This window comes from Thalassophryne amazonica, chromosome 16 (genome assembly GCF_902500255.1).
Source record: "Thalassophryne amazonica chromosome 16, fThaAma1.1, whole genome shotgun sequence".
Classification (NCBI taxonomy): domain Eukaryota; kingdom Metazoa; phylum Chordata; class Actinopteri; order Batrachoidiformes; family Batrachoididae; genus Thalassophryne; species Thalassophryne amazonica.
Genome location: NC_047118.1, coordinates 14,114,047 through 14,141,325, shown reverse-complemented (window position 1 = coordinate 14,141,325; position 27,279 = coordinate 14,114,047). Strand labels below are relative to the sequence as shown.

General features: G+C 40.9%; 1 protein-coding gene across 1 annotated transcript in view; it reads right to left on the bottom strand.

The window, feature by feature from the left end:
- Positions 1–910: 910 nt before the first annotated feature.
- The window catches only part of tmem184a (transmembrane protein 184a), a 47,833-nt gene continuing 21,464 nt past the window's right edge, over positions 911–27,279 (bottom strand). Inside the window, 8 exon segments of the mRNA XM_034190787.1 lie at positions 911–2,083; positions 6,686–6,883; positions 6,986–7,000; positions 7,003–7,154; positions 11,002–11,093; positions 16,682–16,757; positions 20,415–20,505; positions 24,090–24,255. Of these exon segments, the coding sequence (XP_034046678.1) occupies positions 1,857–2,083; positions 6,686–6,883; positions 6,986–7,000; positions 7,003–7,154; positions 11,002–11,093; positions 16,682–16,757; positions 20,415–20,505; positions 24,090–24,255 (1,017 nt within the window). The 3' untranslated portion in view covers positions 911–1,856.

The window sequence follows — 27,279 nt, the reverse complement described above, 5'->3', positions numbered from 1 at the left end:
TTGCGCCCGTCCATCTGTCTGTCTGTGCTCAGCGTAAGTGCAGTCACATTTATGCCAGGGTCTTCAAATTCACAGGGAACATTCTTGGGATGCAGACCTTGGACAAGTTCAAAGATGGTTAACCTTGACCTATTTTAAGAAGTCAAAAGGTCACATTTATTTCCACTATTTACAGTGAGGAAAATAAGTATTTGAACACCCTGCGATTTTGCATGTTCCCCCACTTAGAAATCATGGAGGGGTCTGAAATTTTCATCTTAGGTGCATGTCCACTGTGAGAGAATAAAAAAATAAATAAATAAAAAAAATCAGGAAATCACAACGTATGATTTTTTTAATAATTTATTGCATGTTACTGCTGCAATTACGTATTTGAACACCTGTGAAAATCAATGGTAATATTTGGTACAGTAGCCTTTGTTTGCAATTACAGAGGTCAAACATTTGCTGTAGTTCTTGACCAAGTTTTCACACACTGCAGCAGGGATTTTGGTCCACTCCTCCATACAGATCTTCTCCAGATCTTTCAGGTTTGGAGTTTCAGCTCCCTCCAAAGATTTTGTGTTAACAGTGCAAATGGCCACACATTTTCTAAGTGCCAAACAAGCGGTGTTAGATGTTCGTGTGTGTCACCTGGAATTTGGCTGACACCTGCCGCGCGAGGGTTTGATGGGCTCGCACAGCGCACACAGTCTTTCAGCCGCTGGTGTGTGCAAATAGTCGTAGCAACAGGTGTACAAGGCAGCTATGATGTTACACATTTTGGACACAATTCCTGCTTCATGTGCACTGTATGCGCAAATCGACCAAATTTGCATTGTGTGTGACGGGGCCCTAAAAGGTATAAGAGCCTAGACTTTCTATGTCCACTGTAAAATGCACATGGTAGCTTTATTACAGAAAAGAATTGTGCATTTCTAAAAAGGTGGAATTTATTTCTAAATATTGGCCATTTACAAGCATTTTATTAAAAAAAATGAAAGTACATATAATATGTAAAAACTTTGCACAGTACTGCATGCAACCAATGCCAGGAAGGTGGATTACAACATGAAAAGATGCAAAAAAAAAAAACAACAAAAAAAAACCTTCTACCAAAACAGTGCAGAACATGTAAAAAGACTGTTTACAACCACTGAGCTAATGTCTTGTCTTATGGGACAAGTAGCGAGCACCCCCCACCCCAACAGACAGATTTATCTCATTTTTGCATGCAGAGATATTGAAGACAAAAGAATTCTGAAATGTTGCGATCTGCGTTTTGAAATACCAGCTCGAAAAACACATGTCACTGAACAAATCCTATTTGTCAGGAAAACTGCACAGGAAGTGTTCAGCAAATACTTCAAACAAAATGTGAGAGACGGTCCATGAAGTGTCATTCGCAGCCTTCACCAGCTTCCTGTCTGGAGTCATGCATTCACCTTTTTCCTCTTTGAAACAGACACAAGTCAGACAGAACAACCCTTCAGACGATCAGAGAGCGAGCGCTGACGTGACAGCCAATCAGAACCCAGCAGACATACAGCACGCTGATTAAAAGAAAAAAAAATGCTGAGATTCACACTTGTCAGATGCAGTGAAGGTAAAAAACAAAACAAAAAACATTCTTTGTGTGGGATGATTACGGAGACTGAACAGTCTCAAAAGAATTGTGAATTTTGTCCTGCTCTTGGTAAATAAATTATTCAGTAAAACACGAGTAACCAGTCCATCATAAATACTGATATCATGAAAATTTTTACAAAGAAAGAAATAAGTCATGTGAGTGTTTCTGGGGGGTTTTTTGCAGCTCATTTCCAGGGAGCTGCAGACGGGTGTGGTGAGACACACCTGGTTGTTACCAGAATCGATAGCTAGAACTCGTCAGAGGTGATCAGTGTGATTTTGTCAGACTTGCAGGAACTCTTGGATCCTGTGCTGACTTTTCCGTTTGTGGTGGGCTGGACCACCTCCTGTGTGGACTGCTGGGTGTACTGCTGGTAGGCGGGAGAGAAGTTGTGGATGGCATCCTGCACCATGTCACCTGGGTTTATGGTCTCTTTCAGTCCACTGGAGATGCTCTGCATAGGAGGGATGTTCTCTGCAAAAGAAACAGTGGGTTTGTTTGGAGGTTAGACAATCGAGTGTCTAAGTGTGACAGTTCTGGAACTAATACATGGCAGCGAGTCCTGACCTGCTGTGATACATTTTATCAGAACAGAACTGAAGTCAGAGAGGTGAACTGCAGATTATTATTTTTTAAAAAATGGTTAGTGAATTCCAACAAAGGATTTGAACTAATTTCCTAAATATTAGCATGGGAATGGAAATTTAACCTTGACCGAATTTAACCAAAATCTATCAATGTAGTCTGATTAAAATCAGATAAAACATTCTAAAGATACTCTGCTAACATACAGACTAAGTCCATTACAAGCACATATGCATGCAGTGGCATTGCAAATAAAACACTTTGATTTCACAGAATGACCATTACACACACTTCTTGTTGTGGGAACTTTTTTTTTTTTTGACTTGGCAGAGCATAAGCTGTGGGAACAATATACAAACAATAACTGGTTTGGAGGGCAGCATAATGGTGTCCGTCCATCCGCCTTCAGCCACGGGCAACAATGATCCCTCGGGGTGACACCATTATGCTGCCCTCCAAAACAGTCACCATTTGTTTTATTATACATCTACGAGGTCTGTCAATAAAGTAACGGACCTTTTTATTTTTTTTTTAAACTATATGGATTTGATTCATATGTTTTTACGTCAGACAAGCTTGAACCCTCGTGCGCATGCATGAGTTTTTCCATGCCTGTCGGTGACGTCATTGGCCTGTGAGCATGCCTTGTGGAAGGAGTGGTCCCGCCCCCTCGTCGGATTTTCATTGTCTGGAAATGGCGGAATGATTTGGACTTTTTTCCATCAGAATTTTTTCAGAAGCTGTTAGAGACTGGCACCTGGAAACCATTTGAAAAATTTATCTGGCTTTCGGTGAAAATTTTACGGGCTTCACAGAGAATAAGGACTGTTACTACAGCTTTAAGGACGGCTTTAAGGACGCTCGGCGCGCAGAGACGAGGCAGAAAACGCCAGATCATTTCTAAGCTGATGGCTCTGTGGATACGAGACCGTCGTGTGCACTTTCTCTGGTTATCACAAGAGCTGGACATCAGCCATTTTCCGGCAGATTTCACTTTTAACAAGAGATTTTGTCATGGAAAGCCGCGCGGAGGCTTCGTGCGTAACGACCGACTCACTGTTTGAGCGAGACAAAGGAACTCTTTTTCTTTTTGGTTATTTTTAATAGAAACAAATCATTTAAATTTCATTTATACATAAAAATGTCTCAAATCTATACAATTCCAGTAGAATTACTGGAATTAAAATATAAATTCCACAGAATTATTGCACACAATTGTAACTATCATCCTGCATCATATTACACCACTAACAATAACTAGGCAATAACTTAGTTAACTGGACAGTTAACAGATGTGCAATATTTATCATTTATTACTACATGTACTAGTAATCTAGTATGAACAAGCTAACCGAACTATCGCTTTGCGCATGCGCAAAACATTGTTGCCCCGTTATGACTCATAATGTTGCCTGAAATGGTGCAGAATCAGTCAATAATGTGGCTATTCTTAACTTTGGATGATTTGTTGTGAGAAGTATTGCAATTATTACATGCAAATCAGCCAATCAGAACAAAGTCTACATTCAGGCGAGCTGAAGTCAGACATAGCATGTGACCACTGGCACCAGGACTCTCCGCAGACAAATCTGGATTTCAGCTATACCCGATGCATTGTGTGTATAATGTTGTGGACACTAACTTCAGGAGTCAATTTTCACAGTGATCAATGGTGTCTGGGTCTCGGCACCCGTGCACATCATGTGAGTGACTATTAAGAGATACTGCAATAAAACCCTGAGAATAACCGTCGTACCAGTCATCTGCCTCCATCAAGTGACTTTACAGCACATTAATGCAAAGTTTCTTACTGCAGGAATCTGCACACAATTCCCACAAGATTAAAAGACCTCAGCTCTTCCACAGTCTGCAGAATCAGACATGCTACCCACGGTATATCTGTGGAATTCACAGAGCTACAGCAGACAGCACACAACAGGGGTCAGACAAACTAGTTTTGTTGTGTGCCGTTTTGTGTAGTTTGAGAGTTTTGTTGTAAGCAGAGAAGCTTTGATTCGACACAGTGTCAGACTGTAAACACACAAAGGACATTGGGAAATGTTCTTTGTGTGAAGTTTGCTCCTGGTGTGCAGTTATGTGCCTCCATGGCAGCACCCTGACATCTGTCCATGTGTGAGAAAATGGGGTAATGTGAGGCATCATTGTAAAGTGCTTTGAACATCTGCATCAGATGGAAAAGCACTACAGAAAAGCAGTCCATTTACCATTATTCACCTCATATATCTGATTGGGACAGGTCTACCTGTAACCACTACTTGAAATAATCAGATAAAAGACTATGGAATCTATTTTATAGCAGTAAACAATTCATGACATAAAATGAATCTCTAACAGTGTCACTGATTTCATTCAATGTGGCTTAAAGGCCATTTCTGTAGGCTGCAGTGTATAAATACAGTGCAGAGTGTTCAGGCCCAACAACCACGTCCACTAATGGTCCGTTAGCAGCCTACTGTGAGCCGGGCTGAATTTACCCAACCACTAAAAGGGCATTCAAAGTAAGTAGAGATCCAGCAGACATGCACAGCTTCATGTTTCAGGATCACTGGCAGCACTGTCTCCACAGGGTTATGAGGGTGTCAAAGAAAAGGGTCAAGTGGAGTGCTGGCGGTTGTGGGGGGCAGTTTGGTACTGCTGGACACACAAAGTGCACTAGTGGAGATGCTGACCAACTTTGAGTTGACTGCCGCCCGCTCCTATTGCCCAAACAAAAACATGCATTTGAACACACTGCTGACATGACAGCACAGAGCTATCGAGCGTTCATGTTCTCCACACGCACAAGCCTTCCTTGCAATCAGGTGGCACTTGTCTGTATATGTCCTTTAGGCATGGAAACCAAAAGTCTTGAGGAAGCAGCAGTAGGTACTGGCCTCAGCAGCCCTGAGCTTTTGGGTGTTGGAAGAAGCGAGAAAGTGGAGCCAAAGAAGGCAGCAAAACTATACTAAACAGGTGGAGATCTTGAATAGCTCAGCAACAGACACAAGGGGCTGACCTGAATGTTTGTCAGGAGTTGGAACAGTACAAAACCTCTTTGCTCAACATTTCCCTTGAAAACCGAGATCTTGACTGGATAGTGGCTGATGGTGACTACGCTTTTTTGGCAACAGGTAAATGACCTCTAACCTTGCAAAGTGGCTTGTTTCAATTAAACACTAATATTTATTATCGCTATAAAGGAAGAGACCACCATCTATCAGACGTGTATCTGTATGCAACAAGGTGCAGAGACCTTCATTCATCTCGGCAGTAACATTTATGTCTCTGGGTCCTTGGCTTTTGAGATCAAGAGTCACCTGGGAAGAGTTTATGGAGTCATGAGGTCACCGTACAGAGATGTATGGTGATGCAGATATATTGGCAGGAGAACAAAAGCCCAAGTCTTTCAGTCATGGTGCTTCCTGTCTTACTGCATGGTTGTGACATTTAGACCCCAAGCAGTGTCCTAATGTGATAACAGAATGTCTTTGGTACTTCTGAGGATCCTTGGGCACCACTGGAATGACTGTGCCAATCAAAGTGTTACTTTGGGAGACTCAGATAAGGAGTATCATTTGCACAGTGAGGGACTCTGAGCATACTGGCCATGATCCAGGATGTAGGTGCCTCAGCACTGAGGACTCCGGCAGCTGGAGAAAGTCAAAATGTTGGGGTGGTTCTGTGGTGTGCTGGATGTGGCGATATGCAGTTCCCAGACTTGACTGCATAGAGAACAAAGTGCACACTGTGACCTTGGCAAGTAACCTGAGGTTCTGACATTGAAAGCTACACAACTACACTGAGTCCTGAATATTTGTCTCGGGTTTCATTCAAAAACAGGCTGTAGAAAAGGTCCAGACAAGACATGATGCTAAAATTAGATAAATGGTGCCCAAGTGTAACGTGTCCCACCTTATGATGGGTGTATAAAAATAAATGGTCACCAAGTCGATCCTCAAATGTCCTTTCATCCTTCATGTTTGAAGAGTCGGCAGGTCAAGCCTTTTCAAACTGACAGTTTCTTACAGTAGAAATGATTTCCAAAGGTACTTTTCATCTGCTGCCATTTACTTTCATGTTGCTCTGGTTTGCTTTACTGTTAATAGCCTTTTAAGGTATGAGTGACAATATTTGCTTTTAGGCTGATGGCTAAGCCTGCTGCCCTTCAACCTGACCGACATATGCCAGCGCAATATTTAAAAGAGCATATAGTTTTATATGTGCATATTCCAGCATGCATATTGTATTTAAGCAGCAGGACGGAATGCATGACTTGACTTTAAAAGTAAGTCTGTGGGCCAAAAGCAGAGGGCAAGGCAATTACACAAAGTGCTAAAACTTAGAAGTCTGTGCCAGTCGTTATTCTGCGGGAGAGGAAGGCAATTAGCTTCGGAAACTGTCAACATATTTTAAAGGCAGCAGAAGCAGGAGGGGAAAGAGATAATCATCAGTTCACCAGCCTTTGCTGCCTCTATAAATTTCAGAGCTCACCTGGCACTTCATTTCTCTTCTCCTGGTACACGGTGCAGGTGAAGGCGTATCGCAGGGCAATGGCAGCAAAGAACATTTCAATACAGATTATAAAGTTCTGCCAGCCGGCCGCCACGGTGCCCGTGCCAACTTGGTGTCCGTCGATGAACAGTGCATTGGGAATGACGCCACAGCGCTCCAGAATAGCCAGCACCATTCCTAAAACATTAGCATTGGACTTTGTTATTAAAACAGCAGCGAAATTAGCAATTTTATATTTGGAAATAATGGTTAGAAATTAAGAAGTGGTGGTCACCTTACCTTGCCAGAAAGACAAAAGATGACGGATTTGATTGTGAGGAATTTGAGCACTGGTTCATAAGGCCTGAGCAGATCACTTGTTGCAAAGAAGAAAAGGAACAGTGCGTAGAGCGCCAGGCTGACGGAGAAGTTATAGATGATGGTGATATACAGATATCCTCCATTCACACTGCGTGACAAGAACAGAGGACAGCCACATTGTGTTACAATATCTGATCAAATGTATCAAGAATTAATCATGGTCTAAGCTCAGACTATAAGACTGACTGTGCAGTCTGGACCATGCCCAAGCATGTTACACTAGTAAAGTCTGCTTTGTTCAAATAGGGCGAGTGCTGTGGGCCCCCAATTTTCAGCACCATAGAGCCGGTTTTTCTTTGGTCTTCCTCCTCACAATCGCTGCGTGTGAACATTTTTAACATCACCACACTTCCAAGATAAAGAAACTATAATGTCTTACCATGATGTGATGCTAAAATTGGTCTGTGTGTGTGTGTGAGACTGTGTCCATGACAGTGTTGAAACTGTGCTTCCACGACATAATCTATGTCCAAATCCAACTGACAGACACACACACACACACACACACACACACTGTAATTTTTCTTACACAGCCCCAATCGTGTCCGAGTGCTCCAGGCACAGACAGCACAACTCGTGTGTCACCGGCATATCGCTGGTGTGTCCAGAAGACAAACCAACTGCCCTGACACACCGGGGAGGTTTTATGTCTGGAAATGTATCTTCATAATACCCCTGTAACATTTGGGAGGTATGTCCAAACTGACAGAAATCCTTACAGCTTTGTAAGAATGCTGTTTGGATGCTGTGTGTATTAGCTTTTGGATGCAGTCCAAATGTAGTTGGAACACAGTTGGAATATTCAGAATGCAGTAAGAATATTAAGAATGCACTTCGATTGCCGTATGAGTACGGTCCAATTGCCACCCAAAGTCTGGTTAGAAGGCAATCGAGGTGCATTCCAGCTCATTTGTGGCACAATCAGGACATTCTGGCAGGATTTGACATGGCTGACCATTTTGATATTTCCCTCAAACGCAATGAGAATGTTCTGAATGGTGTTGGGATGCCACAGGAATATTTGGAATGCAGTCAGAATACACTTTGAATGCCGTTCAATATTTATTCACTTCACCTGCAGCTCGAATGTTTTGAGCATGAGCAGAACATTTGGGCCCGTGCCAGGAATGGGTCTGACTATTTGGAATGCACTCAGACTGCAGTCAGAGGTTTTAGAATGCACTTAACTTTTCCGGAATGTAAGATGGATTTTCATCCCGACGACTGTTGTGTGGAAAATTGTGCTAACTGGGTTCACAATTAAATTAGTTTGTCCTTTCAAGGTCACCTAAGGCTAAAAGTCAAGTGACCAACAGAAAAAATGTGTTTGCAATATTCACCAACATATGTATAAGGACATGTTTAATGGCGAGACTATAAATTCTCTGAATACTAATACCCCTGTCACACATAGCCGGAATCATGCAGAGTGGCGTCGGACTTATGAATCGGCGCACATCCGAAAAGTGTCAGATTTCAGTTCCAAAATGTTCTGACAGCCATTTGTGGGAGTCGATACATCCAGGAGCCCTGAATGTGATGCGCATGTTCAAAATTCTCCGGGCGGCATTGAGATGGGACACGGTGATCCATGTATAATCTGACAACCATCTGACCGCAATTTACATATTCTGATGCTATCAAAACAGCATCTGAAACAATCTGATCACAGCTGATTGAGCTCTGAGATTGATCGGTCATAGCAAAGCCTGCCAACACGCTGTGCCACGTTTGTCTACCTCCACTGGACCCCGGCCAGGGAGGGTGAAGGAAATGTTATATAACAACAAGTATGTGGCACCGCAACGCAGCTGAACAGGATGTCACTGCTGTAATGCATGTATTATTACACGTACACCTCCTAAGTCTGTAGAAGATATGATGTGGAAATGTTTGTCCATCACATGACGACATAAATAAACATGTAACTCACCTCTGGTACCTCACGCTCCACGGCGCAGCGCAGACAGCTGGCCAAGTCCCTTATACCCGGCTGCGCTGTGTGCTGGCAACGTTGATCAGATGACAAATATATAATCCATCTTTGGTATGAATAAATCCCATGTGAAGTGCCATCCCACAACAATAATCCAATTGCAGTTGTGCTAAGATGCGTATCAAGTAAAATGACAAAAAAAAAAGAAAAAAAAAAAGAAAAAAAAGACGGTCCACTGGCTACATTTGAATGTTGCGCACATGTTGGGAAGTTGGCGCACTGCCAGCACAGTTCAACAGCAGTTACGGAGTCCAGCCAGACAAATAAAATCTAGCAATGCAAGTATATACTGATCAAACACCTAGCGGGATTTTTCATCAGACTAACAGCAGGCGATCACTGACAGCTGTCAGCCTGTTTGTGAGCTCTCTGGATGGACAGATCCTGGAGCGCATGTGGAGCGGCTGGTACAGCATTTATGAACACATATACACGCAGTTGTGTGAACATTTCGGCTATACACTCGCACACTGCTTTGATCAGCTGTTCTACAGACGCAGGCACACGTGGCTTGTTCAGGCATTGTGAACACATGCGTGCAGCTGAGTAGACACACACTCATCACTCGGATCACCTGTTCTACGCATATACACGCGCACTCGCCATGTGAGACACACACTGATGAGAGGTCAGTTTAGCACTGGGAATGTGTGGGCGAGTGGAGATTTGATTGCTTGACTGTGTGAGCGAGTGACAGCTCCAATGTCGGTGCCGTCTGACAGCAGCCTGTGTCATCTGACTGTTGTCTGAAATATGTTTGGGCTAAATCCTGCAGGTGTGCATGAGGCAGTCCGGATGTGTTTGGACCACGGCTGACCGTGCCTCTTTTCCTCCCAACTGCGTTGATTATGGCAATATTTGCCGTGTCGGAATGGTTCCTCCACATTCTATGTGCCCCATTGAGTCGAATTTTAGTTTTAGGATGCACTGATTAAGTTGAAGATTTGTTTTCATTTCAGAAGTCTTTTAGTCTTTCCGTTTTCTGCACACTCCAGAGTCTTCTGCTGTGACTCCAATTATTCTCATCAAGTATCGAGAAGTGGGTTAATCTAAAGCCTATAAGTGAATCATCAAACTCCTGCAACAGAGCTGAACAGATGAGGAAGAGAATAAATCACTTAAAATTGTATTTAGGTCCATGGTGAAATAAGCAAGGAGAAGAAGTGCGTCGGTTTTCCAGCACCACGTTAAGAGGCTGTTGATTCGAAGATGATTGGAAACGTCGGTCTAAAGCCCTTGTTGAACTCTGTATTTCTGCAATGCGGCTTCAAAACAAGTGGTGTCGAAGCTGAATCTTCATAACAAAACACTGCAATGAGAGACAGCGAGATGAGCAGCTGAAAGTCAAAGTTTATGACTCACAGACTTCATATCTTTTGGTTATACAATAGAGACAATTTTTATTGAATACATTATCCTCTCCACCTAAAGACAAGGCCCTTATTTGTTCATCTTATGCTGGTGAAATTACATTTTTTTTTCCATTTTGTAATTTCACCTCAGCCAGTTTCAGCTGACACTGACACTAATAACAGTGGACCTCAAACACGTCATCTCCCCTGTACACTGCTGTGCACCACTCAATGCAACATACAAGAAATAAAGGGTTCATTTCAGAAGGTTTAGCACAGCTGGGGAAAACCTGCACAATCACTTACATATTTCAAAAATTAAATTACTCTTTGTGATCCAAACATTACCCAAGATGTCGTTCAGCAGTGATTGAAGACACGCGCCACCTGTGATGTTTGAGCATTGTCAACTTGAAATTAGACTACTGAATTCTTCATGTTCGTACGCCTGCTGCAAAGATGTGACAATTATCTCCGTCTGCAAACTGTTTACGTGTGCACGTTAACGGCAAATGACCCTTCTGGGAGTAATATTTATGGGTGATGAACATGAGGGATTAAATTAAGTGGGAAGAGGTGCTGCTCACTTGAAGTCTCCGTCGTGATATTTGCCGTAGGCCTGCAGGATGATGGTGATGACTGCCATGATGGGTTTGACAACACAGAACTGGAGTGTAGCCTGGAGAAAACATTACAAATGAGAGCGAGACTTACAAAAAAAAAAAAAAAAGTTGCTTTAAAAAGGAGGAGGATGTCAGAATCATGCAGGTATCCATGCCTCCAGTTTTAAAACATTAAAGTTTCAGTTTCATTCAGTTGAATTGTCTGATGCCTTAACACAAACTATCACTTGGACTTTGAGCTGATCTCAGGTGATGCACAGAGTGGGAGACAGGTGTGCTCTTCTTGTGGAAAGAGGCCAAAACCAAGCAATGCAACAAAGAGACACTAAGTTCCTACTGCTTGTGTAGAACTTGAAAGCAACAGAACATGTAACAATAAATTTAATTTGTCAAAGAAAACATTTTGGAATGATAGTTGCATCACAAATATTCATGATTTACTGTAGAACTCTTTCCCTCTTTGCTCCATCTCTGCTCTAACTCCAACTTGTCACCATTATTATTCTCAAAGCAAATAATTTTTTTTTGACTACCTCAGACTTCATTTGACATTCAGAACACAGTGCACATTCATTATGCCAAAGGATTAAAAGGCAATCAGGGCTCATGCCTCAAATTAATTTAGAGTCAGTAGCTGCATCCGTGTGTGCGGAGATGAAACAGACCGTGTAATGAGTGTTACTGTACGTTACACAATATAAATGTAAGCTTAGTTATGCTAATTCCACAGACTCTAAAAATACGAGCGTGGCTCGTCACTTACTTGAATTACATTGCGAACAGGTACAACAAAGCCTTTATTTGTGAAAATTAAATAGTTTTCCATTACAAACTGTAGTACCTGATTATGTAATAACTTCCCGATAATGTAATAAAGTGCATTTCCCAATAATGTAATAAAATGTCTCCTAACACTTTTAGAATTCAGATCTAATGGAGGCCGTAGACTGCATTGACAGAAGAAATCAAAATGATTAAAGACGAGAACAACAAAAAATAGACAGAACAATAGTGGGTGGTCGTCCACACTTCATCACTCCATGGTCCTTATAACTGGTATCCTGCTATTACAGCATTGGCCAAAGTTATTACAATATTGGGAAATTATTACATTACTGGGTTCCACAAAAATAGGGTTAACCTAATAATGTAATTACCTCCTGTTTATGTAATGCTTTATTACATTCTTGGGAAAGAAGATGATTTATTGTCAACATACATCAAAATGTATACCGTGCATTTAACCCATTCTAGTTAGTTAGTTAGACACAATCCAACCACTGGGAGCAGTGGGCAGCCACAGACCGGTGCCCAGGGACCAACTCCAGATGTAGAGAAGCTGTCTTGATCAGAGCCAGAGAAAGAAACAGACTCTAAATAAGCCTGTTTTTTGATTGTGGGAGGAAACTGGAGCACCAGGGGAGACTGTTATTACATTATACGGTTCTACAGTGACCAATATTCATTCATTAATTTTCTATACCATCTTATTTCAAAAAGGGTCACAGAAGGGTTGGAGCCTACCCCAGCAGTCATAGGGCATGAGGCGGGGTACACCCTGGACAGGACGCCAGTCTGTCGCAGGGCCACATATAGACAGACAAACAAACACATTCACACTGTCAATTTGGAGTCACCAATTCACCTAACCTGCATGTCTTTGAAAGTAGGAGGATGCTGAACACCCAGAAAGGGCCCATGACCCTCTTGCTGTGAGGCAACAGCGCTAACCAAGAAGCCAACATACTGCTCACTAGTGATAAATGTCTATTCTAATATTAATTAGTTTATTTGATGTGTAGTTAAAAGTTTAATGCTAACACTTTACTATAATAATTATTCATGTGAACAATGTATGATTAATTTATACATACATATGAAGAGTTCAGATGCAAAACCCAGTATCTCTAAAACCATAAAATTTTTAGTTGAGGCCAACTAAAAGGGAGGTGATGGTCTAGTGGTTAAGGTGTTGGGCTTGAGTCCAGAAGATCATGGGCTCAAATCCCCGCCTGACTGGAAAATCACTAAGGGCCCTTGGGCAAGGCCTTTAATCCCCTATTGCTCCCGGTGTGTAGTGAGCGCCTTGTATGGCAGCACCCTGACATCGGGGTGAATGTGAGGCATGATTGTAAAGCGCTTTGAGCGTCTGATGCAGATGGAAAAGCGCTATATAAATGCAGTCCATTTACCATGTACTTGGCTGTCAAGGGGACCATCAGTGTGCAAAATCTGAAGTACTTTGAACAAACTGTTTTCATTTTATTGATGAACGTCTGTGCATTTCCGAGTATGGTTTCCTTTAAATCTCAATTTTCAACTGCATTTTTCTCCATTAAAAAAAAAAAGAAAAAAAAAAAAAACTTACTGGGTTTTGTATCTGAACTCTTCATATATTATATACAGTGAGGAAAATAAGTATTTGAACACCCTGCAATTTTGCAAGTTCTCCCACTTAGAAATCATGGAGGGGTCTGAAATTTTCATCTTAGGTGCATGTCCACTGTGAGAGACATAATCTAAAAAAAAAAAAAAAAAAATCCAGAAATCACAATGTATGATTTTTTAATAATTTATTTGTATGTTACTGCTGCAAATAAGTATTTGAACACCTACCAACCAGCAACAATTCTGTCTCTCACAGACCTGTTAATTTTTCCTTTAAGAAGCCCTCTTATTCTGCACTCTTTACCTGTATTAACTGCACCTGTTTGAACTTGTTACCTGTATAAAAGACACCTGTTCACACAATCAATTACACTCCAACCTGTCTACCATAGCCAAGACCAAAGAGCTGTCTAAGGACACCAGGGACAAAACTGTAGACCTGCACAAGGCTGGGATAGACTACAGGACAACAGGCAAGCAGCTTGGTAGAAGACAACAACTGTTATGATTATTTATTAGAAAGTGGAAGAAACACAAGATGACTGTCAATCTCCCTCGGTCTGGGATTCCATGCAAGATCTCACTTTGTGGGGTAAGGATGATTCTGAGAAAGCTCAGAACTACACAGGAGGACCTGGTCAATGACCTGAAGAGAGCTGGGACCAAAGATTACATTAGTAACACATGATGCTGTAACACATGATGCTGTCATAGTTTAAAATTACATTAGTAACACATGATGCTGTAATGGTTTAAAATCCTGCAGGGCAGCAAAGTCCCCCTGCTCAAGCCAGCACATGTCCAGGCCCGTTTGAAGTTCACCAGTGACCATCTGGATGATCCAGAGGAGGCATGGGAGAAGGTCATGTGATCAGATGAGACCAGAATAGAGGTTCTTGGAATCAACGTCACTCACCATGTTTAGAGGATGAGAACAACCCCAAGAAAACCATCCCAACCATGACGTATGGGGGTAGAAACATCATACTCTGGGGGTGCTCTTCTGCAAAGGGGACAGGACGACTGCACCGTATTGAAGGGAGGATGGATGGGGTCATGTATTGTGAGATTTTGGCAAACAACCTCCTTCCCTCAGTAAGAGCATTGAAGATGGGTCATGGCTGGGTCTTCCAGCATGACAATGACCCCAAACACACAGCCAGGGCAACTAAGGAGGGGCTCCATAAGAAGCATTTCAAGGTCCTGGAGTGGCGTGGCCAGTGTCCAGACCTGAACAACAATAGAAAATCTTTGGAGGGAGCTGAAACGCCAAACCTGAAAGATCTAGAGAAGATCTGTATGAAGGAGTGGACCAAAATCCCTGCTGCAGTGTATGACAACTTGGTCAAGAACTACAGGAAACGTTTGACCTCTGTAATTGCAAACAAAGGCTACTGCACCAAATATTAACATTGATTTTCACAGGTGTTGAAATACTTATATGCAACAGTAACATACAAATAAATTATAAAAAAAAAAAATCATACATTGTGATTTCCGGATTTTTATTTTTTTTTAGATTATGTCTTTCACAGTGGACATGCAGCTAAGATGAAAATTTCAGACCCCTCCATGATTTCTAAGTGGGAGAACTTACAAAATCGCAGGGTGTTCAAATACTTATTTTCCTCACTGTGTATACACATACACACATTTTGACCTAGGATACCAATTAAACAACTGCAAATTATAAAGAACACAATGCTCATACGGCTGAGGGTATTTTAGCATTGCATTATATTTTTTATATTATGATCCTTGTACTGGACCACGGGGTTGCTGGTATTGTCCTACTGTTACACTTGTGTGGCTGCTCCTTTATGCCCCTTTAATTTCTTCACGCACGCACACACACACACACACACACACACACACACACACACACACACACACACACACACACACACACACACACACACCACTACTCAGTAATACTAAAGATTTTAAATAGATTTGTTCATTTCCTGCTTGTGCAGGCTTACTGCTATTTCTCCTTGCAAGAGATTAAAAAAGAAAAACACTTCTGTTATGTCTAAATGATAATGCTGGAGGATGTATTAAAAAAGTGTCCTACAGTATGATAAAGGAAGTATATAAAAAAAAATGGTCAAAACTCAATTGAGCATGTAGATGCAGCTTATCCTCAGACCTTATCTCCAAGCAACACCATAACTCCAGGCTGCTTTTCTGCATCAGTGCTTCATTTGTGTACCTTTTGTCTAATCACTGACACGCAGGCTTCTTTGTGTATACATGAAGGATATTTCACTCCATTTTCAGATGAATCCTGAAAATGAAACATTCTCTAACAGAATCCGCTCCCAATTCTCAAGCTTGATCTACCACATCAGGTGATCAATATAATGATGTGCTTCAGTGATCCAATTAGGGGAAATCAAAACGCATATCAGCAGTTGTCATTTTAACACTAATTAGTCACCGAAATCATACAGCATGTAAATTAATATGCAAACCTACATTTTTAGATTCCTGAATTCTTCATATGATACTGAATAAATGCGGGTGTGAACAGTCTATTCTAAAACATAGAAGGCTAACATAGCCGCGGGCACATGGTATACTCTGGTGTCTTCACTTTCTTTGCAGAAACTCCACCCAATGTGCATTTCTGTAGAGAATGCAACACAATGCTGTGAACGGAACAGGCAGGTCCCGATGTAATACCTGCTTTATGAAAGCAGGCACATTAATATTCTCTCTTGTCCTCTCAAACAAGTATCCTCTACCCATGATCCCTTTCAGCAACAACACCAGAGAGGACTTGTAAGGTTTTTCTTTTTAAAGGCACTTCACGTAGGAATCCTGTGAAGACACACGGGAGTGTTTATCATTTGCTGCTTAGATGAAAAAAAAAAAAAAAAAAATTCTCATTTTACCGTGTACTTTTGTTTTAAATACATAACCCTCCCTTCCAATGTCCATCAGTCTGTGCAGCATCCCAAGACGCTGTGAGAGGGCTCTGAGCTGACAGCTCCTGTAACACTCGGTGTTTATCACAAAGCTGGATTCGACTGCCTTTTGTGCTCATTTTTAACAAATACGATGCCCTCTATAAAGCACATGTTCAATTATAATAGCCGTTATCTTTGTGCAGACTGGTCATTTGGAATGCAGTAGTCATTTCCACCCCTCTACGAATGACAATCTGATGCATTTATATTATATTTTCAGTGCCTGAAAAACTGTTCCAGCAGCTGAAGAGAACATCAGATGTGATAACAGCGACTGAGCTCACCTGTTTGCAGAATCTTAAAAAGCCAATGGAGTAGCTCATTCCAACGAGGCAGCAGGTCCCATACAAACAACTTGACCTGCAAAGGCAGAAGAAACCAATCAAAAACAATAAAAATCAGGTGTCATTCAAAGTCAAGAGTGATTCAGCAGCACCAAACCTGCAGATAAATACTTCTTGGTGACAAATTGGCACTTTAACAGGTTCAGTGTTCATTTGATTCTAAGGCAGGCCTGCCCTAATCTGCTCCTGGAGAGAAACTACATGTTTTTATTCCCCCCACATCTCGTTAGACCCGACAGGTTTGCTCAGCCAATGAGGAGCTGGGCTACACCAGAATTAAATAAGCAGGTGTGAATGGAGTGGGTAGACAGGACAACATGTAGGTACTCTCCAAGAACAGATTAGTTATCTTGCTGAACTTGTTAAGCCTTATGTCCCTCCTCATACCCATGGGAGCAGGCCCCCCTCATTTGGGCCACCATGTTGATACAACAGCCCAGAAGGGAAAATGGACTGCATGTGCATCAGACGCTCAAAGCACTTTACAATTTTACCTCACATTCACACAGGCACACCGATGTCAGGGTGCTGCCAAGCAAGGTGCTCGCTACACACCAGGAGCAACTCGGGGATTAAGGACCTTGCCCAAGGGCCATTAATGATTTTCCGGTCAGGCTGGAGTTTGAACCGAGGATCCTCTGGTCTCAAGCCCGACGCTTAACCACTAGACAATCACCTCTCCTATGGACAAACTTAATCTGCCTTCCACATGGTTGCTTCCCTGTACAGTACACTACTGGTTGCTAGCACAGGCTAACAAGTTTGAGAACCCTCATTTTTGTGAAATGGGGGATCACAAATATTGTCTATCACAGGACAAGTCAAGGGAGCATGAATCCCCATCACCAAAGAAAGGAAACTAAGCTGTGATGTTAATGCATTCTGAAACCTCACCACTAGAGGTCAGTAAATCCAACATACTGTAGTTTTAAGTGAAATTTCATCCATTCACATGTGGCATTTATCCACGTGATTTCATGCAAGTCTTCAACACAAGTATTTAAATAAAGTGCAAGCTTATGAACCTACACTAGGAAAGCTAGGACTATATGTTGTGTACTGCACACAGGGAAGAGCACAAAATCATACAAATGTTTCATGTAGACAGAGGCCTACAAATCAATAGTTTGTGGTCTGACTCGCAGGCTTTTTCATGCATCATTTGATGCGGATACATAAATAATAAATGTGCACCTGTTTGAAAGACACTCATATAAACCATCCGATTCCATGTCAAATCCAATTTGGATCCATTTTCCAAACAATTTAGTCATGCAGTAAAACCTGAACATCATTAACTCAGTCTCTTGGTCTCTGCAGTACAGACTATACCTACAGTAGTGTTCAGAATAATAGTAGTGCTATGTGACTAAAAAGATTAATCCAGGTTTTGAGTATATTTCTTATTGTTACATGGGAAACAAGGTACCAGTAGATTCAGTAGATTCTCACAAATCCAACAAGACCAAGCATTCATGATATGCATTCTCAATTTCATCTCCATTTCTAGACATGAAAGCCAATTTTTTCCCTCATTCCCATGTTAGTCTTCAAGTCCTGCTAGACAATGCAACCCATCATCTTGGCTTTCATATTTTAATTCATTTATATCAAGTTGTAGAAATTTGTTTCGACTAAGATAATTTTAGAAATTTTATATTGAGAAGCCTAATTTACTTTTTATATTTGAAATGTCAAACAAATTTAAATGTGTGAAATACCAAGAGGCTGAATACTTTTGGGGAGCACTGTATAAAGACCTAGTTTACACTCTAAGGTGAAAATCTGACAGCGTGTATAGTTGCTGCATTTCAAAGGAATTCAACACAAGTGGACATTATAACTTAGATTATAAACAGATTCAGCATGCTATAAAATTCTAATGATCACTGTTCTGGCATATTAGAGACTGTGATTGTATTGATGTTAAAGGAGAAAACTTAATCTCCTCCACTGATGTGAAACTCTAATTTCATAGTGACCTTTTTGTTTTTTACTTTGATACAGTTGTGTGACCTTACTAGATGTTACAGACAATATGAATTAGCACAAGGAAATGTGAAATTTTTAAACAATGAAGAATACTGGAAATGCAACTGCACAGCAGAGTTGTGGAGTGTGTATAAAGGAGAATATACGAGGGCTGTCAATAAAGTATAGGTCCTTTTTATTTTTTTCAAAAACTATATGGATTTCATTCATATGTTTTTACGTCAGACATGCTTGAACCCTCGTGCGCATGCGTGAGTTTTTCCACGCCTGTCGGTGACGTCATTCGCCTGTGAGCACTCCTCGTGGGAGGAGTCGTCCAGCCCCTCATCGGAATTCCATTGTCTGAGAAGTTGCTGAGAGACTGGCGCTTTGTTTCATCAAAATTTTTTCTAAACCTGTGAGACATCGAAGTGGACATGGTTCGAAAAATTAAGCTGGTTTTCGGTGAAAATTTTAACGGCTGATGAGAGATTTTGAGGTGATACTGTCGCTTTAAGGACTTCCCACGGAGCGAGACGTCGTGCAGCACTCCCAGGCGCCGTCGTCAGCCTGTTTCAAGCTGAAAACCTCCACATTTCAGGCTCTACAACACTGTTGTTTATGGCTAACACTTTCACAATTAGTGGAGCGGATAACTGTAACAATTGTTCATTTCTGGAAACAAGCACCAAATTTGGCACAAATACTCCTTAGATATTATTCTTTTGTAAAAGCATGTCAGCCACCTAAATTTTCAATAGGCAGCCAGGTCAGGGTCAATTGAAGAACAACACAGGGGTCAAAATTTAAAACTGCTTCAGTAATACTGAAAACTATACCACATTTGTCTGATCACAAAGATTCCAAATAGGGATAGTATGGACTATCTGTAACTGAATATTATGGAGTTATGAGGTTAAAACAGCTAAATAGTGACAAAGGTCAATTTCAGTTTGTACAGGGGTGAAAACGTTAAAGTTGCTCCAATTTTGGTAAAACGTGATGCAAATTATTGGTTGAGTTAATAGGGTTTTTAAAAAGAATAGTTTGCATCATGTGCCATGCTTAGTTATCATGTTACAGGGTAACATATGTCACATGTCATAGAATCCAATGGATGTTGAGCTTGTTTGACCTTTGTTGAATGCTTGGTCTCCAAAGTACAGTCAAAGTTATTCCATTTATTAATCCTATTAGCACAACCAATATTTGCACCACTCTTTACCATTCTTGCTGTTTTTAACCCCACAATTCAGTCACAGATAAACTATACCCTTTTGGAATCTTTGTCATCAGACAAATAATGTGGTGTAGTTTTCAATACGATTGGAGCATTTTTTAAATTTAGACCCCTGGGTAGTTCTTCAATTGACCCCTACCTGGCTGCCTATTGAAAATTTAAGTTTCTAACGTGCTTTTACAAAGGAATAATGTAAAAGGAGAATTTCTGCCAAATTTTGTGCTTGTTTCACCATTTGAAAAATTCCTCTGCAAATATTCTGTTATCTGCTTCACTAGCCAAAAATCAAATCATATCACAGTTACGGAAAAAAAAAAAATATATATATATATGGTGGGACAGTCATTTGCAACATTCCTGCTTATAACCAGTTACAATTTTAGTAAAAAATAAAATACTGCAATCATTCAGATCTTACAGGAACATGCATGTCAGATGGAGAACAAGAACAAATGCACTCACTGTATTGGCTTCCCTCGAATCTCGGACATGATTGCACTCTCTCCTCCCAGATATTCGAAGGACAGGCTCAAGAAATTGTAAATGACAAATGCTGCAAGAACAACAAAAGAGTTCATCTAAATTTACACCTTATTCCATACATGTGAGGGCATTAGTTTAATTTTAAAATGGTGTTTCATTACTTTCAAATAAAACTTGGGAGTTTCAGCCCTTACATTAAGAAGCTTCTAAGGGCTCTGTCTCAGAAATCCCTTTCTAATACTTTGTTGCTATTTAAAGGGGGATTAAATGAAGCTAATGCAGATGGTGTCCAGTCAAGAGAAGGTTCATTATGTTTTAACCGGAGCCGCTGGTGGTATTCTTGTATTCCTGTTTTCTGAGGCAGTACTCTACCAATCAGCCACAAAATTGGCCTGCAAACTAGAAAATAATCTCCTGAATAATGCAGTTTCTTCTTTTCCCTTTCTCTACTTGCATGTAATCTATATTGCATATGATTCACAATATTTTTTAAAGCTTCAACACATTAGAATTAGAATCATTTGACAGTAAATAAAATGCACAAGGAGATAGCACAGATGTAGAAATAATTAAATGGAACCCATCTGTTGGAATAACATTTTGAATCTCATTCAAAGAATGATGCATTTTCTTTTCATGGGCAACATTAAACTAGTAATTAGAATCCCCATTTTCAAAGTGACTCCAGGAAATGTAACACCTCAAAAAACAATTTCTACCAACATGAGAACAATGACATGTGAGAAAAACTAGTTCTGGCAGTTTCTCATGTTTCCCCATTACTTTTAAACTCTGTGGTGGGCCACCATGGTGTAATTTAGCCTCCAACAGTTTCATAACGAACCAAAAATGTTTTTACACTTCTCATAAGAACATAAAAGACTTCAAACGTGCTGCAAAAAAAAAAAAAAAAACAACAAAAAAGGCTCTTACTTTCACACAGCCCAACCTCCAGATCCACCCCACTCACTATGATTTCTCACACGCACACACACACACTACATTTAATACAGCAAAGCATTCTGGGAACACAACACTGTCTGAGGTAAGTAACATTAACAAAAGTGACAGTATCTGAAGTAGCTACAGACACAAAGATCTACAAACACATTTTTATCATAATCAACCAGTACACAGGTACTCTTGAGTGCTGTTCTGAGTGGAGGCAGAGACTGAGTTTTTCCAGAGGGAAAACTACAACCCCAATTCCAATAAAGTTGGGATGTTGAGTATAATGTAAATAAAAACAGAACTCGTACAATGATTTGCAAATCCTCTTCAACACGTGTAGAATGCGGCTTGGCATTGTCTTGCTGAAATAAGCAGGGACATCCCTGAAACCCCCATACCATCACAGATGCTGGCTTTTGAACTTTGCGCTGGTAACACTCTGGATGGTCTTTTTCTTCTTTTGCAATTTGAAAATGTGGACTCATCAGACCACAGCACACTTTCCCACTTTGCGTCTGTCCATTTCAAATGAGCTCCAGCCCAGAGAAGGCAGCACTTCTGGATGTTGTTGATGTACGGCTTTCGTTTTGCATGGCGGAGTTTTAACTTGCACTTGTAGATGTAGCGACAAACTGTGTTAACCGACAATGATTTTCTGAAGTGTTCCTGAGCCCACATAGTAAGATCCTTTATACAATGATGTCGGTTTTAATGCAGTGCTGCCTGAGGGGTCGAAGATCACGGGCATTCAATGTTGGTTTTCGGCCTTGCCGCTTACGCGTAGAAAGTTCTCCAGATTCTCTGAATCTTCTGATTATATTATGGACTGTAGATGATGGAATCCCTAAATTCCTTGCAATTGAACGTTGAGAAACATTGTTCTTAAACTGTTGGGCTATTTTTCACACAGTTGTTCACAAAGTGGTAATCCTCGACCCATCTTTGCTTGTGAATGGCTGAGCTTTTCGGGGATGCTCCATTTATACCCAATCATGACACTCACCTGTTTCCAATTAACCTGTTCACCTGTGGAATGTTCCAAACAGGTGTTCTCTGAGCATTCATCAACTTTCTCAGTCTTTTGTTGGCCCTGTCCCAGCTTTTTGAAATGTGTTGCAGGCATCCATTTCAAAATGAGAAAATATTTGCACAAAAACAAAAAAGTTTGTCAGTTTGAACATTAAATATCTTGTCTTTGTGGTGTATTCAATTGAACATATGTTGAAGAGGATTTGCAAATCATTGTATTCTGTTTTGATTTACATTTCAGACAACGTCCCAACTTCATTGGAATTGAGGTTGTAGTGTCCATCAAGAATGTGTTCTGGCTCCTACACTGTCCAATGCTTGTATGGACTGGGTGTTGGGTAGAGCTGTGGACACCAGTGATTTAGCTGCTTTTGTTGGCAAGTAGAGGTTTAGGGACCTTGACTCTTTGAACTATGCTGTAATCTTTCTAGAACAAATGGACACCTTGATAGTAGCACTTGAGAAGCTGAGTGAGAAATCGGAATGTCTGGGTTTGGTATCGTCTTGGATCAAGAGTAAACCAGGCTTTAAATTACTTCCTGGACTCAGCCATCAGAAGTGTACCTGTACCTCATGAAAGTGTTGAGCTTGATGAGACATTCATTTATCTTGGCAGCAGGACTGAAATGAAAGTTTTGAAATCCGAGGAAATTATGCAGAGGGTCTGGGGAGCTGTGCCCCCCTGGAGCTGGGGTTTAGGGTCCGCGGGGCCTCAGAAACCAAATTAATTTTGTATCTAAGGATACATTTTCAGCATCTCCTGGAAGAAAAAAAAAATCTCAAAAGAAGTGCATATTTAAATGATCCTAAATTCAACATTTCATTTAAACTGTCAATGATAATGTTGAAACAACAGAATATGACATGGAAGTAGGACCTGGAATGATTTCCTTGTGGCAGAAAGATGGTTACTTTTGAGGGGTGTGGATGGACCAGCTGTCTGAGAATGTGGTCCGTGGTGTTGTGGATGCTGCACCAGCGCATGTTCCCAGACTTGACTGGATTTCAAGTTCATGTCATGATGAAGGGAATGAAATGGAAACACGCTTGATGCACTAGCATCAGACCCATTTCTCGAGTAGCCACTCTCCTCACACTTGCCAATGTGTTTGCTCGGTGGGGGTAAGGATGGACATTTCTCTTGTGATGCACCTTATGTTTTGATTTGGCACGGTATAATAAAAAAAAAAAAAAAAAAAAAAAAAATCCTGTCTGAATAAAGCTTTTAATGGGTAAAATGTATGCTTGATTTTCTCATGACTATTTATGACTGTGGGCTTTTTTTGTTGTTGGCTTTTTTGAGGCTGCGACTTATTTTTGCCACGTTATCTTTCATTTCCATGCAAACAGTATAGTAAAGATTACATTTCTACTGGAGCATAAAACAGTTTACAACAGCACAAAGATCTTCAGGGTTCCATCTTCTTAATTTTTCTCTTCAACGTGCACCAGATTGATGTATTTAAACATTAAAAAGTGCAAGACTTTCTTCCGGGAGGCCGTGCCCTCGAACCTCCCTGGAGGGTTTGAGGTCCGCTTGCTATAGTGTCACAGGCTCCTGTGGGAAACTGGTTTCTTCTCATTCCTTTCTTGGCAACCACATAAAATCTGAGTGGTTCACAAAACTGGAAACAGCCATATCCCAATTTAGAGTAAAGGGCTTGTGATTCTTACCTTCATAGCAGTCTCGAACAGAATCAAAGTACACATAGTACTGATCATTGCTGATGAAGAGCAGGCTGAGCCATGAATCAAAAGCATAAACTGGCACGATAAACAAGATGCGGATGATGTACCGCTGTTCATTAGGGACGGTGTAGGACCGAAGGTGTGTGTAGATCTGTAAAGATACAGGGGGGAAAAAAAAAATACATGTGAAAAACAGCAGTTTGCAAGTTCTAAGTGCAACTAAAGAGCACTCTGCCAAGGCTAATGGTTCCCTCTCACACCAAATGTGGGATCTGTAACAGATCGTGTATACGTCTACACATACATATTAAATTACACTATCAGATGTGTCAAAACTGTAATCATCTGCCAAGATTCATGAAGCATGGTTCAAACATTTTTAAGAAAGTAATGAAAATATTTAAAACAACATATCTCACAATGTTTAAGTGAAAAAGATGCTTCGAAAATGTAAGTTTCCCAGTTCAGGACCACCTGTTCCTACCCTCAGTGCAATGTAGAGTTGTGCCACAAAGGGCATCTAGCGTTAAAGTTGTGCCAAAATCAACATGCAGATCTGCTGTAGCAACCATGAGCAAAAAAAAGGAGAAGCCAAAAGAACTTACTTCTTTGGCCTCTGCACCAAGATTCATAAACACAAGTAAAGCTGTTTAAGAAATTTATAAAAATTTCTTTTTGTTTAAAAAAAAAAAAAAAAAAAAATCTGGATTTGCTCCAAACCTTTACATGTTCGTTCTATCAAACAGTCCTGAAAATATTAACTCCTTGGTAGAGGTAATTATCGTATATGGGACAGAAATGGAAAAAAAAAAAAAATACCCCACTTATATTTTCAGTACCATCAACAGTCTGTGTTGCTTATTAATTGGTTTGGTCTAAATGTTACGTCAAGTGGAGCAACACAGCCAGGAAATTTATTTCCTCATTAAACACTGCTAGATAAGGTGTTATGGCTTTTGTCAGACATATGCACTTTTATTGACTGCCCTCAGTGAGGCCAGGTTAGATCTACAGGCTCATCCATTCATATTTTAATTAAACACAGCAGTGCATCAGTTCTACCTCAGTGGAGGTGGTATATGTTCACTTTATGTGGAAAGTGCTACATTTTCTCAGCTAATCCTTGCAGATAACTGCAGACAGTCCTTCTAAAAGATGATACCAATTTGAACAAGGGAGTTAATTTTTTCCCTTTTTAAAAAAATGAAGACTACCAGAAAAAGACAGTTAAAGGCTGCATTGCTGCAGTTATAACCATTTCATAGGGGATCCCCCCTCCCACTCACACACACACACACACACAAGTGTGCATTTAAACTGCTAATGGAGTGTTTTGTCAACTTCCTATTATAAATCACAGACTTCTGCAAGCTTCGTCTCCAACTGCAGTGGTGTGAAATATGAGGGGTGATTGAGAAGTTTTGAGCCCGACCCATAACAAAATTAGGTCTTGGTTCTCCATCTTTTGCATTCTGTGAACCCAACATTTCTCACAAATCTGTGAAATTTTGTCTCACTGGCTACAATACTGAGAAATGTTGGTTACTCATAATGCAAAAGATGGAGAACTGCATCCTACTTTTTCTGAGTCAGGCTCAAATCTTCTTAATTGTCCCTCGCATAGTGTAGTCACCCTAAATGGGATGGTCAGTTTAAGAGTGTTTTGCAGAGCACATACACAAAATGCTATGAATGGTAAATGGACTGTATTAAGGAGCATGTTTATGGTAAAAGTGCTTTACAATGATACTCACAGTCATATTCACACAGACACTCTCCCACTGGTGTCAAGGTGCTGCCATGCAAGGTGCACAACTACACACCGGGAGCAAATTGTGGATCTAGTACACCAAGTGGCGTTTCGGGCCCAACAGGGCTTTGAACAGATGATCCTCTGGTCTCAAGCGCTCCACTTTAACCACTTCACCATCACAAATAATAAGCTGAATAATTTCAGCCTGTGGAAAATGCTCTGTCTCATTCCTGCCCTTTGAGAAAAACTTTTTTTTAAACTATCAGACTTTAACAAAGGTTTGTCACATATTTTCCTGGTTTTTGTATTAATATCTTTAATTACTGCAACTCAACATGCACAAATTGTGAATATTAGGGGTGTAAGAATTAAGTGAGACAATTCAAAAAACAATTTTACAGTCATAGATCAGACTACATCCCTACACAGGCCCATGAATAGATCTAAATGTACTATGAACTGGTCAGTGGCTGAATTTTTAATATTATATACATTGGTTGAATTAATCTTGTTTCGCTGATATAGTGTTCAAACCCTTGTTAAAGTTCATATGTCAGTGCAAGCCTCTCTCAAGGCAGGTTAAACAAACATTTAAGTTTGTGATAGAAACTCAAAATTCACGTCTGATAGCCGATAGGTGGTATAATGATTAAACATACCTGTCAAATATACATGGCAAACTGATAACGCCAAGCCGGTGTTTGCCAACCCGGACAGTGGGAATACCACCTCAACCGGCAACTTAGCCCCGCGACTGGACAGCAACAACGTCCGAGGCCCGCCCAACGTGGTGAATTCACTGAGGCCGCGCGTCACGAGTGCCGCTTCCCCGAGGCCTCGTGCAGCCACCGCGGATCCATCAGCGCGGAAACACCGAGGCCATCCCGGTGACAAACAACGCAGGCTGTTAACATCGGCGATCGACAAGCTGCTCATAAGCCGACCATGGGGCCTAAGAAGGTTCTGACAGCGGAGGAAGGTGACGATATTAAAAAATCTCTGGACTTTCTATCAGAGGAGATTTCTGTTGTGAAGCAGCAACAGAAATCAATCATGGATCTGGTGGAGGAGGTGAAGGCATTACGGCTCCAGAATGCCGAGAAAGACCGGCATCTGGTGCAGCTGGAAAATAGAGTGGCTGAATTGGAGCAGTACACCAGAATTAACGACGTCATCATCACAGGTCTTCATATCAAACCACGGTCCTACGCACGGGCGGTAACAGATGAGAGCGGAGGGGAGCCCAGTGAACAGGAGGTCAGCTCTGTGGAAAAACAGGTTGCTGATTTCCTCCTATCTAAAGGTATAGAAATGGATTTAAATAACATTGAAGCGTGCCACCCTCTGCCCCGGAGAAATGACGGTGATAAACGAACCGTCATCATGAGATTCATCAACAGAAAACACAAAACAGCACTGTTA